This window comes from Bos grunniens, chromosome 15 (genome assembly GCF_055505025.1).
Source record: "Bos grunniens cultivar Pamir isolate PY7600 chromosome 15, Bosgru_T2T1.0, whole genome shotgun sequence".
Lineage (NCBI taxonomy): Eukaryota > Metazoa > Chordata > Mammalia > Artiodactyla > Bovidae > Bos > Bos grunniens.
The window spans coordinates 52,935,788-52,949,246 of NC_141179.1; the positions used below are offsets into that span (position 1 = coordinate 52,935,788).

At 37.2% G+C, this 13,459-nt stretch overlaps 1 protein-coding gene across 5 annotated transcripts in view; it reads right to left on the bottom strand.

Annotated features, from left to right (window-relative positions):
* Positions 1–13,459, bottom strand: part of FCHSD2 (FCH and double SH3 domains 2) — a 244,156-nt gene that overhangs the window by 136,833 nt on the left and 93,864 nt on the right. For all 5 annotated transcript variants that reach the window (XR_015142154.1, XM_086340652.1, XM_086340649.1 and 2 more), the window contains exon 5: positions 4,406–4,550. Coding sequence is in view for 4 of the 5 variants with exons in the window: in XM_086340652.1 (XP_086196778.1) it covers positions 4,406–4,550 (145 nt within the window). In the remaining variant the exon portion in view is untranslated. The remainder of the gene's footprint in view (positions 1–4,405; positions 4,551–13,459) is intronic.

The following is a 13,459-nucleotide window of genomic DNA, read 5'->3' on the forward strand; positions in this document are numbered from 1 at the left end:
AATAAACTGTGGAAAACTCTGAAAGAGATGGGAATACCAGAACACCTGATCTGCCTCTTGAGAAATTTTATGCAGGTCAGTAAGCAACAGTTAGAATTGGACATGGAACAACAGACTGGTTCCAAATAGGAAAAGGAGTTCGTCAAGGCTGTATATTGTCACCCTGTTTATTTAACTTATATGCAGAGTACATCATGAGAAACGCTGGACTGGACGAAACACAAGCTGGAATCAAGATTGCCGGGAGAAATATCAATAACCTCAGATATGCAGATGACACCACCCTTACGGCAGAAAGTGAAGAGGAACTCAAAAGTCTCTTGATGAAAGTGAAAGTGGAGAGTGAAAAAGTTGGCTTAAAGCTCAACATTCAGAAAACAAAGATCATGGCATCCGGTCCCATCACTTCATGGGAAATAGATGGGGAAACAGTGGAAACAGTGTCAGACTTTATTTTTCTGGGCCCCAAAATCACTGCAGATGGTCACTGCAACCATGAAATGAAAAGACGCTTACTCCTTGGAAGGAAAGTTATGACCAACCTGGATAGCATATTCAAAAGCAGAGACATTACTTTGCCAACAAAGGTCCGTCGAGTCAAGGCTATGGTTTTTCCTGTGGTCATGTATGGATGTGAGAGTTGGACTGTGAAGAAGGCTGAGCGCCGAAGAATTGATGCTTTTAAACTGTGGTGTTGGAGAAGACTCTTGGGAGTCCCTTGGAGTGCAAGGAGATCCAATCAGTCCATTCTGAAGGAGATCAGCCCTGGGATTTCTTTGGAGGGAATGATGCTAAAGCTGAAACTCCAGTACTTTGGCCACCTCATGTGAAGAGTTGATTCATTGGAAAAGACCATGATGCTGGGAGGGATTGGGGGCAGGAGGAGAAGGGGACGACAGAGGATGAGATGACTGGATGGCATCACTGACTTGATGGACGTGAGTCTGAGTGAACTCCAGGAGTTGGTGATGGACAGGGAGGCCTGGCGTGCTTCGATTCATGGGGTCGCAAAGAGTCGGACACGACTGAGCAACTGATCTGATCTGAACAGATGCAAACTACTACGAATAAAACAGGTAAGTAACAAGGATTTACTGTATAGCAATAGGGACCTATATTTAATATCTTGAAATAACTTTTACTGGAAAATGATCTGAAAAATATATAAAACTGAATCACTTTACTGTACACCTGAAAATAACACAGTACTGTAAATTAACTCTACTTCAATCTGTAAAAACACACAGAAAGAAAAAGATAAATAGCAGAACAGAGTGTTAATCAACTGGGAGATAACAGTTGAAAATTCAGACTGAAGTGCACAGAAAAGCACATTAATAAAGAAAGTGCAGAAAAAGTACAAAAGACATGGACAGAGACAAAAAGTCTAATAGCAAAGAAGTCCTAACAGGGAGGTAAATGGAATTATGTTATTAAAACATTTTTACGTTGTTTAAGAGGTGACAAAATACTAATTCACAATAGACTTAAAGTTTGAAGAGCAGTAAAAGTATCAATTCATGGTAATTTACAGTACGTCAAAAAAGCACATTGCAATCTCTAAAGTAATTACTAAAAGAATAACAAAATTATAAAATTAAAAAGCTAATAGTGAAGGAAATTTTAATAATAAAATGTGTAAGATTGCTCAATGTCATTAATCACCAGGGAAACTACAAATCAAAACCACAATGAGATATCACCTCATACCTGTTAGGATGCTTATTACCAAAAAAACAAATGACAACAAGTATTGGCAAGGTTGGGGGGAAATTGGAACCCTTGTGCACTGTTGGTGAGAATGCAAAGTGGTGCAGCTCTTTATGGAAAAGAGTATAGTGATTCCTCAAAAAATTAAAACTACAACTACCACACATCATCCAGCAATCCAACTTCTAGGTATTTATCCAAAAGAAGTGAAATCAGGATCTCAAAGAATATTAGTATTCCCATGTTTACTGCAGCACTATTCACAAAAGTCAAAATATGGAAATAACCAAAATGTGGATAAATGCATGAATGTATTTAAAAATATGGTATATACATTCAGTAGAATATTATTCAGCCTTAAAAAAGAAAGATATCCCATGCATGCATCCATGCAACAACATGGTTGAAACTAGAGGACATTATGCCAAGTGAAATAAGCCAGTCACAGAAGAACAAATACTGCATGATTCCACTTACATGAAATACATAAAATAATCAAACATAAAAAAATTCAGTTATACAAAATGAATAAGTTTTAGAGATTGTCTGCACAACATTGTGCTTATAGATAACAATACTGTATTGTACACTTTAAAAATCTGTTAACAGGGTAGATCTCATGTTAAGTGTTCTCATCACACTAAAAGAAAAAAGAAAAATACAAGATTAATCCAAAAGGAGGCTAAAGAAAAAAGAAAGTACGAAGAAAGGGTTGGAGTACAGAAGGAAAAATAGATGATTTTTGATCCTATGTGGAGTCAATTTGTTGTAAAGTTTGGGAAGTACAATGGAGAAGTCAATATTTGTGACCATGTGCTGCTTTTCTTGCTCCATTGGGAATCCATCTCAATTTTTGTTTGGAGAATCATCTTTTCCCGTTTTTAATCCATGTAGTTTGCATGAGGACTGTAACCTCTGTAACTCAAGATAAGTCAATGAGCCTCAATTCTGATAATTTTGTTAGAACTTTGGGGAAAGTGGAAAATGTGGACTTGCTAGCTCTGATATTTGTAAATCCGGCAAGTTAGGGGCGGCACAATGTGGGGAGAGTTGCTATGCCATGGAGAGTTGCTGAAGAATGAAGCCACTGGGGAAAGTAGAGCTAATGGATGGGAAGAAACATGAATTCTAATGCCATCATTTGAGGTCCTGGATCCACTCCTGTCTGGATTCCATCCATGCTGAAATTTTTATACATTCTCTTCTTGGTTTAAAGTCAGTTTGAAGTAAGTTTCTGTCATCTGCAATTTCAGAGTCCTGATAGGTATGCTCAATATATGGTGTGTGTGTAACTCGCTTCAGTTGTTGTTCAACTCTTTGTGACCTATGAAGAGCCTGCCAGGCTCCTCTGTCCGTGGTATTCTCCAGGCAAGAATACTGGAGTGGGTTGCCATTCCCTCCTCGAATGCTCAAAATATATTTAGTGTTCAACAACTGCTTAGATAAAACATAAACACCATTATTACTGGCTATAATATAAGTTAATTCACAGATAAGTGGACTTGTCAAACCTCATTAAACATTCTTTGCCCAGGTATGTTAAGTGAAATTCAGATCATAGAAGAGCACAAATTGGTTAACTCTTTCAAAATATTCTGATATTAAGAAATGCAGAACTTCCAATAATTCAATTAGATTTGGTGAATGCACTGGCTATTTGAAACATCATATTTCCTCCCAGTTAGGAGGGAGTTGGATCAGTTCTCTACCTCTGTCTCCCACTCTCTCTCTGTGTGCGCTGACGGATACACACACACACAAAAAACATTTTTTCTTCCAATCGAAAGCTTTGTTTGGTCAGTGGTCATGTACCGTTTTGAAAGAGAATTTTGAGCAGAGGCATTATTATAGAAATATGTTAAAACCCATTGATACTATGTAAATGCTTGAAAGAGATATATTTATTAATAACATTGATTTTGTGCTACTAAAATCATCTTTGGCAAACATGGAAGATTAGTTTATTTAGTTTTTGTTTGTAAAAATTAGTGAAAATCCAAAGGACAATTAGAATCAAAACAATGGCTTGTGAAATATTATTTCTTTAAATAATTACTTTAATAATTTTTAAAGTATTAATACTTCCATTATAGGCATCATGATAATCTCTAATTTTATAACTATTTCCTAAGAGGATATAATTCAATTACCTACTTTCAATCACAAGCTTTTAATAAAAATCATACTATTCTATGAATTTTAAAATTCTGTATAATCATTTAAAAACTTTTATGTAGTCCATATAATTAAACCTTAGAGTAACCCAAATTTGGTAATAACTTCACTTCACTTTCACTTTTCGCTATATATGGTCAAGATGTGTCAATTTCCTTTAAATTATGCAAAATGGATCAAACTGAAACTAAGATTTTCTCAAGACTTAGTGGGATTAATAACATTGTAATTGTTTTAACATACACCAACCTAAGTAGGTCTTCTTCCTTGAGTTAAATTGAAAAGTGCTATTTCTAAGAAATGTTTACTGAGCTTTCAGATTCAAATCACACTCACCTTTGTCAATTAATAAAATACAGTAGCCAGAGGGAACATGTTGAAATCAGACAATCTATGTTAAAATCAGAAACATTTGGACCATAGAGAAAAACTCAAAGCGTAAAATGCAATTGAACATAATCTTGCAGATTATAAATGTAGTAATGAGATATTAAAGGAAAAGAACAAATAGAAACAATACCCGTTTTAGCTGCTGTTCTTTTAGGCTTCTCACTGTCCTTGCAGGCTCAGAAATGAAGTTTTTATAGTTTTCACATATATTGATCCGAGACTGGGCTACCTGCATTGTTCCCTCGAGAAAAGATTTCCAAACAGGATACATGCTCCTAAATTCAAAGAAGAACAGAAAAGTATTAGGCAGAGAAAAGGAAGAATAAGTTGCCTAACCTTTTGCTCTCTGGCTAGCACCGACAAACAGAATTAATACTTTCTTTATAGTTTAAAGTGTATTTATATTGGTTCATAGGTAGTAATGTTTTTAGCATACATAACAAGTAGAAACATGGAATACGCTCTATTTCTCTATAGCCTGACAATGGGCTGTTTTGATTCATTAGCTATTCTTGATACTGGAGTAAAGTGATACAAGGATTACAATTCTAGACAAAGCTAACACTATAAAAAATTAGTGAATAATTCAGACTTTTCAGGCCTTTCACTGTTTCAGGACTGTCATTATGAATACCAAATTTCATTATTCCATTAAGGTATTTTCCTGATTTTAGAGATGAGGTAACTGAGGCTCAGATTTAGAAGATCACCCTAGCTTACACAAGAATGTGGCAGTACTGAGATACAGACAAATACCTCTAAAGTACCTTTTCTTTCAACTATATTATATTGCTCTCTTACATAAATGGATGTGACTGGAAAAAAAAAATCATGAACAATTGCTTGTGTTCTTGAGAAGTCTATTTGTTAGACAAAAGAAGTCTATGGTATTATTGCTCTACATCTGTTTCTCTGTTGTAATAACACTTAGCCAGCATCTCATTGCAGCTTGGAGTCATTCCAACCAAGTTCCATCACCTTTGCTTGATAAATGTGCTCTCATCAATCTTTTGATAATGTCAAAGAATTATTCATCCTTTGCTTTCCGTAGTCAATTTCCTTTTCAAACCTTCTCTTCTGCTTTCCTAAATGCCTTAGTCCCAACATGATCCTATACTAGTTATAAACATATTTTATAACTTATAACAATGAGTTATAGTTTGCTAAAAAGAGATATTGCAATGATATAATATTCATCTCCTAAGATTTCTCTTCTTGCGTCTATGGATTTCCTACTACAGCAATATAGAGGACCATGTGCTGTAGTAGGAAATCCACTAGACGCAAGAAGAGAAATCTTAGGAGATGAGGGGAATAGGGAAGAAAGAATTCCTTCATCCATGCTTGCCCCTTCTTCCTTTTACCTCTCCATCTAACTGACTGCTGCTCATCCTTCAAATCTCAGCTTAAATGGAACTTCCTCAGGGAAGTCTCCCTGGAGAAGGGAATGGCAACCCACTCCAGTATTCTTGCTGGAAAATTCCATGGACAGAGGAGCCTGGTGGGTTTCAGGCCATGGGGTGACAAAGAGTCGGACACGACTGAGTGACTGACACTTACAGGGAAGTCTCATGATCACCACCAAACCAGTACACAGACGCAATCAAACCCCTCACTATTCACATGGTTCACATGGTGCTAGCACTTTTCCTTCAATTATAAGTATCTATATGTAATTGTTAACGTTTGTCTGTCTCACTATGGAAAAAATTTCCTGAAGGCAGGGGTGTATGTCTTTCTCACAATTGTATTTCTATGGCCTAGCACATGGCCTAATAATTAGAAAGGTTATAATAAGTATGTATTGAATGAAAACAATGAATGGATGGATGAATGTATAAATCATAAGGACTGTAAAATAAAAAGAAAAATCCTTTCATTATAGAGTTGAAAAAGAGATCTTTAGAGATTAGCAAACAAATAAATAGCAGGCAAATATTTTCAACAATGGAACACCATGAATTGCCTGAAATTCGGTTACCAGTTAGTGAGAAGATCTGGGTTCCAGTTCTGGTTTAACCAATAAAATCTTCTGTAACACATCTCACTACACTTTGATTTCCTCTACTGGCAAATGGAAAAATAATAAAAATATCAGCACTATGCACCTCAAAGGGCTATTATAACAATTAAATACAAACGATGTGAAAATTCTTGCCATACAGATTCTTTTAAATGAATAAGTAGTAACAGTCACAGAACTGTAGAAGAAATACTACAGAAGTACCTTGTAGAAATACTTCTTCTTAATATAATAGTCGTAGTTCCAATGACAGTGGTGTTTTTCATTTCAATTGAAAAAATAATAATGGGTTGTAGAGTGAGTTCCTAAAAGTTTCATTTCACTAGGCTTCATATATAAAATTTTGAAACATAAGGAAAGGTATCAAGCATTTACAGTATTTTACTATTCTGCTCAGTTAAGGAAAAAAGACTCAAAATTATAAAAGAAAGCAAGGACATTCTCTTAAGAACCTATCACATGCTAGGCACTATGGCGTGTATTTTACATGTACTACATCATTTAATCCTTAGGACAACTTTGTAAGATAGGCATTATCCCCATTCTGCAGAGGAGAAAAAGTAAGGCTTGAAGAAGCTGAGAAATTTTTCTGTGGCTATTCACCAGGAACTAGTACTCTCATGGTCATAACCTAGACTTTGCCATTATCAATAACTACCCCTCTACTCTAATACCAATTTAATCATCTAATCTCTGACCAACACCTCTTGCTTCTCCTCACTCCCTTTAGGATTCTCACTTCAACAATTACTCAACCCAATCAGAGCCCACAAACCATTTCACCTGCCTCCTTTCCACTGTCTTTTACTCCCTTCTCATAATCTCCAGTTACGGCTCTCTTTATCCAGACTAGATTTCCAATATTATCACTCTCTAATGTACACCCTAGTTACCTCTGCCTCACTCTCTTTCCATCATTATAATGTACAAATTCCAAACTTGTTTAAATCCAAAATTCTGTTTACACCATACCAATGTCTGTGCAACAGAACACTGCTGGAGAAAATAATCATGCTACCTATTCTCAGTTTAAATTGCAAATAAACCTTAGTGTTACCCTTCTCCAAGGGATCTTCCCAACCTAGGAATCGAACTGGGGTCTCCCACACTGCAGGTGGATTCTTTACCAACTGAGCTATCAGGGAAGCCCGTGTTACCCAGCAATCCTACTATATTCCCCTAATTTACTTATTTGCTTACTCTTATAGATAATTATTTCCTACATTTTCCTCTCATCTCAAACCTCTAATATGACCACACTTTTCAGCTGATAATGAAGCATGAAGACAACGTCCACATGCTCCCTCTACATCTACCTTTCTCCCTGCTTTTGCACCCATATACTGTGTTTTCCTTCTTTTTACTCCAAAAATTACTTATGTTCTGAAGGCCAATTTTTCACATCTGTACATTATACAACCTCTGTCTGAGGAGGCCTTACAAATAGCTGTGAAAAGAAGAGAAGAAAAAAGCAAAGGAGAAAAGGAAAGATAAACCCATTTGAATGCAGAGTTCCAAAAAATAGCAAGGAGACATAAGAAAGCCTTCCTCAGTGATCAGTGCAAAGAAATAGAGGAAAACTATAGAATGGGAAAGACTAGAGATCTCTTCAAGAAAATTAGAGATACCGAGGAAACATTTCATGCAAAGATGGGCTCAATAAAGGACAGAAATGGTATGGACCTAACAGAAGCAGAAGATACTAAGAGGTGGCCAGAATACACAGAAGAACTGTACAAAAACGATCTTCACGACCCAGATAACCACGATGGTGTGATCACTCACCTGGAGCCAGACATCCTAGAATATGAAGTCAAGTGGGCCTTAGGAAGTATCACTACAAACAAAGCTAGTGGAGGTGATGGAATTCCAGTTGAGCTATTTCAAATCCTAAAAGATGATGCTGTGAGAGTGCTGCACTCGGTATGCCAGTAAATTTGGAAAAGTCAGCAGTGGCCACAGCACTGGAAAATGTCAGTTTTCATTCCAGTCCCTAAGAAAGGCTATGCCAAAGAATGCTCAAAGTCAAAGTGAAGTCGCTCAGTCGTGTCCGACTCTTTGCGATTCCATGGACTGTAGCCCACCAGGCTCCTTGATCCATGGAATTTTCTAGGCAAGAGTACTGGAGTGGGTTGCCATTTCCTTCTCCAGGGGATCTTCCCAACTCGGGGATCAAACCCAGGTCTCTGTGTTGTGGGCAGACGCTTTACTGTCTGAGCCCACCAGGTAATCCAAGAATGCTCAAACTACCGCACAATTGCACTCATCTCACATGTTAGTAAAGTAATGCTCAAAATTCTCCAAGCCAGACTTCCACAGTACATGAACTGTGAACTTCCAGATGTTCAAGCTGGTTTTAGAAAAGGCAGAGAAACCTGAGATCAAATTGCCAACATCCACTGGATCATGGAAAAAGCAAGAGAGTTCCAAAAAAACATCTATTTCTGCTTTATTGACTATGCCAAAGCTTTTGACTGTGGATCACAATAAACTATGGAAAATTCTGAAAGAGATGGGAATATCACACAACCTGACCTGCCTCCTGAGAAATCTGTATGCAGGTCAGGAAGTAACAGTTAGAACTGGACATGAAACAACAGACTGGTTCCAATTAGGAAAAGGAGTACGTCAAGACTGTATATTGTTTTGCTTATTTAACTTACATGCAAAGTACATCATGAGAAATGGTGGGCTGGAAGAAGCACAAGCTGGAATCAAGATTGCCAGGAGAAATATCAATAACCTCAGATATGCAGATGACACCACCCTTATGGAAGAAAGTGAAGAAGAACTCAAGAGCCTCTTGATGAAAGTGAAAGCAGAGAGTGAAAAAGTTGGCTTAAGCTCAACATTCAGAAAACTAAGATCATGGCATCCGGTCCCATCAGTTCATGGCAAATAGATGGGGAAGCAATGGAAAATGTGACAGACTTTATTTTTTTGGGCTCCAAAATTACCGCAGATGGTGACTACAGCCATGGAAGTAAAAGACGCTTACTCCTTGGAAGGAAAGTTATGACCAACCTAGACAGTATATTAAAAAGCAGAGACATTACTCTGCCAACAAAGGTCCATCTAGTCAAAGCTATGGTTTTTCCAGTAGTCATGTATGGATGTGAGAGTTGGACGATAAAGAAAGCTGAGCATCAAAGAATTGATGCTTTTGAACTGTGGTGTTGGAGACTCTTCAGAGTCCCTTGGACTGCAAAGAGATCCAACCAGTCCATCCTTAAAGAAATTAGTCCTGAATATTCATTGGAAAGACTGATGCTGAAGCTGAAACTCCAATACTTTGGCCACCTTATGCGAAAAACTGACTCATTTGAAAAGACACTGATGCTGGGAAATATGGATGGCAGGAGGAGAAGGGATGACAGAAGATGAGATGGTTGGATTGCAGCACCGACTCAATGGACATGAGTTTGAGTAAACTCTGGGGGTTGGTGATGGGAAGGGAGACCTGGCATGCTGTGGTTCATGGCATCGCAAAGAGTCAGAGACGACTGAATGAACTAAACTGAACTCAAGAATAGCAATCCAGCAATTGTGCTTTTTCCTACAATATCAACTTTTTCCTTTCTACTGGATCATACATATAATATCTTCCATCTTAAAAATAAATAAATACATAAATCTTCCATCAACCCTTCCATTTCTCTCTAGCTATCACCCCAATGTCTGTTCCCTTTAACAGCAAAACTCCTCGAAAGAAATGCCTGAAATTACTGCTTCTGTTTCTCTTCCTAGTCACTCCTGATTCAATTCAAATAAGGCTTTAACATTCACCATTCTGAAATCACTTGTCAAAGTCATCAAAGATCTCCCCGTGGGCTAATCCAAATAGTCAATTCAAGTTTAGGCCTATTATTCAGCCTATCAGCAGTACTGATCTAATTTATCCTCCTTAAAATGTTTTCTTCACTTGGCTTCCAGATTATTACTCTCTCTTGGTCTACTTTTATCTCACTAGGCACAGATTAGTCTCCTTTGCTGGTTCCTTTCGATGTCTTTGCCCTGTAAATGCTGGAGTGTCCACACAGTCAGCTTCTTCTCTCCTACAACTTCTACTCTCCCATAACCACACAGTCTCTTAGATAAGCTCATGCAGTGTCATGGCTTTAAATACTGTCAATATGCTGACTATTTCTGAATTTTTAATTCAGACATCTTCTGTAACCACTCAGTTGCCTGTTTAACATATCTGACTTGGATATTTAGTAAGTATCTTAAAACTTAATGTCTGAAACCAAATTCTTGATTTCCCTAAAATATTCGATTAATCTATTTCACCTCATTGACAGCTACTCAAAACTTCTAGGTGTTCAAGCCCAAACCACTAGAGTTATCACTGATTCTTTTTTTCCCTTCATATTCCACATCTGATCCACCAAGAAATACTGTTCACTAGATTTTTTAAATATAAAGGAAATGGATTACTGTCTATCTCTGTCTATCCACTGCTACTACCCTGGTTTTAGCCACCATTATCCCATACTTGGATTACTATAATAACCTAAATGACCTCTCTCTGATTCTGCTCTTATCTTCCTAAAGTCTATGGTCTACACAGTATAGCCACTGCAGTGCCCAGCACTTCTCAGTACTGTGTGTTCTTCTTACTATGCTTACTATATTTATCATAGAGTGACATAATGTTTAATTACTCATATGCTTATTGTCTTGTCTTTCATTAGAATGAAGGCTTTTATTTTTCAATTAGAATAGAATATGAATTGTAAGATATATATTTTTAATTTAAAAGTTGAGTCATTTTAACAAAAAAAGATAACAATGGCACAGGAGATATAAGGCACAAACTGTGTAAGATATACATGAAGAACTTAGGATACCCCTTTATTAGAGTGAAGACACTCTGATTTTATCTTTACTTTTACAAAGCAGAAGCTTTGTCTTATTCACTCTGGTATCCTCAGCACACAGAACAGGGTCTGGCACAGCAGGCACTCACTCAATATATATTTATGGGAGGAAGGAGAGGAGGGAATGATAGAGACCACATTCAAACCCAGGATCTGTCTGGCTTCCAAACCTCTGCGATTCTGTTGACATAAGATTGCTCCTGGTCCCAGCAATACTATTAAAGAATTTTTTAAAAGAGTCTTGGACTTCCCTGGTGGGGCAATGGATAGGAATCCAACTGCCGATGCAGGGGATATGGGTTCAATCCCTGGTCTGGAAAGATTCCACATACTACACAGAAACTAAGCCTGCAAGACACAACTACTGAAGGCCATGCACCTAAAGCCTGTGCTCCGCAACAAGAGAAGCCACTGCAACGAGAAACCTGCGCACCACAACGAAGAGTAGGTCCTGCATGCTGCAATGAGAGAAAGCCCGTGCGAATCAATGAAGACCCAACGCAACCAAAAATAAAATAAAAAGTAAAAAAAAAAGTGTCTTCACTCTAATAAAAAGGGTATCCTAAGTTCTTCATGTATATCTTACATAGTTTGTGCCTCATATCTCCTATACCATTGTTATCTTTTTTGTTAAAATGACTGACCTCTTAAATTAAGATATATGTATCTTACAATTCATATTCTACTATAATTAAAAAATAAAACTTGCCATAATAATTAAGTTATAATTAGTAGAATCCAAAAATATCGATCTAGGATTCCTCACTGGTCCAGTGGTTAAGACTCCATACTCCCTCTGTTACAGACTGAAGTAAGTCAGAAAGAGAAAGATAAATACTGTATATTAATGCATATATATGGAATTTAGAAAGACAGGACTGATGATCCTACATGCAGGGCAGCAAAGGCGACACAGATGTAAAGAACAGACTTTTGGACTCAGTGGGAGAAGGCAAAGATGGGATGATTTGAGAGAATAGCACTGAAACATGTACATCAGCATATGTAAAACAGATGACCAGTGCAAGTTCAGTGCATGAAGCAGGGCACCCGAAGTCAGTGCTCTGGGACAATCCAGAAGGATAGGGTGGGGATGGAGGTGGGAGGGGGATTCAGGATGGGGGGACACATGTATACCTGTGGCCAATTCATGTTGATATATGGCAAAAAAAAAAAAAGATCACAATATTGTAAAGCAATTATCCTTCAATTCAAATAAAAAAAAATAATGGGAAAAAAAAGATCCCACACTCCCAAAGTAGGACGCATGGCTTTGATTCCTATGGGGAACTAAGATTTTACATACTGCATGATGTGGCAAAAAAATTTAAAAAAAAAAAACAAAACTGATCATATACCACCTAAAATCATGCTGTAAACTATTTCTCATATAACTAATGCACTGGAAAACAGATCAAACCTTATCAGGAAAAATTTTTATTAGGAAACAAACCAACAAATTTATTTGACTGCAGCAGTGGTCACATAAACCTACATATGTGATAAAACACCACAGAACTTAATATGCATACACCTACATACACACAAACGAGTGCATGTAAAACTGGTGAATTCTGAATTAGACTGGTGGATTGTATCAATATTGATGTCTTAATTGTGATGCTGTATTACAGTTATGCAAGATAATGCCACCGGGGAAACTGAGTGAAGATCGTAAGAGCGCTCTTTGTCTTATTTCTTAAAACTGCACATGAAACCATTATTACTCTTTTTAAGTAAAAACTAACAAACAAAATCACAGATCTTTCTTGACTTGGAAAACAACATCACACATCAAGAAGACTCTAGAAAACGCTGGCAAGTTAAATTCATAATCTAAGATTAACTTATATAGTGACTGATACAAGGAAAAAGTATGGTGCTTAATAAATAAGTGTCCACGTATTGTTGGTCTTGGTAGTACATAGGGAGACTACCCTCATCCTAGATAACAGAAGTAAAAGCAGGGAATGACTGATACTTAGTCCAGTCGAGGTGTAGTAAGAACTACAATACAGCTGCAGCTTAACGCTCCCAAGAGCTGGGGAACCAAGCACGAAACAAAGAGAATGGCCAGAAAGGAGGAAAGAAGGGTAATTTGGGGTCAAGATTCCTTGTGGCTTTGGATATCATAATTTTTAAAAAATTTCATACTATTAGAAGGGAGAAACAATAGAAAATTTTCAAGTAAGGGGTGAGAGTAGGCCTGTTTTACAAAGACATATATATGGTTGGTGGTACTGTGGCAAATGAAACTGTGAAAGCAGAGAAGCAGCTACTT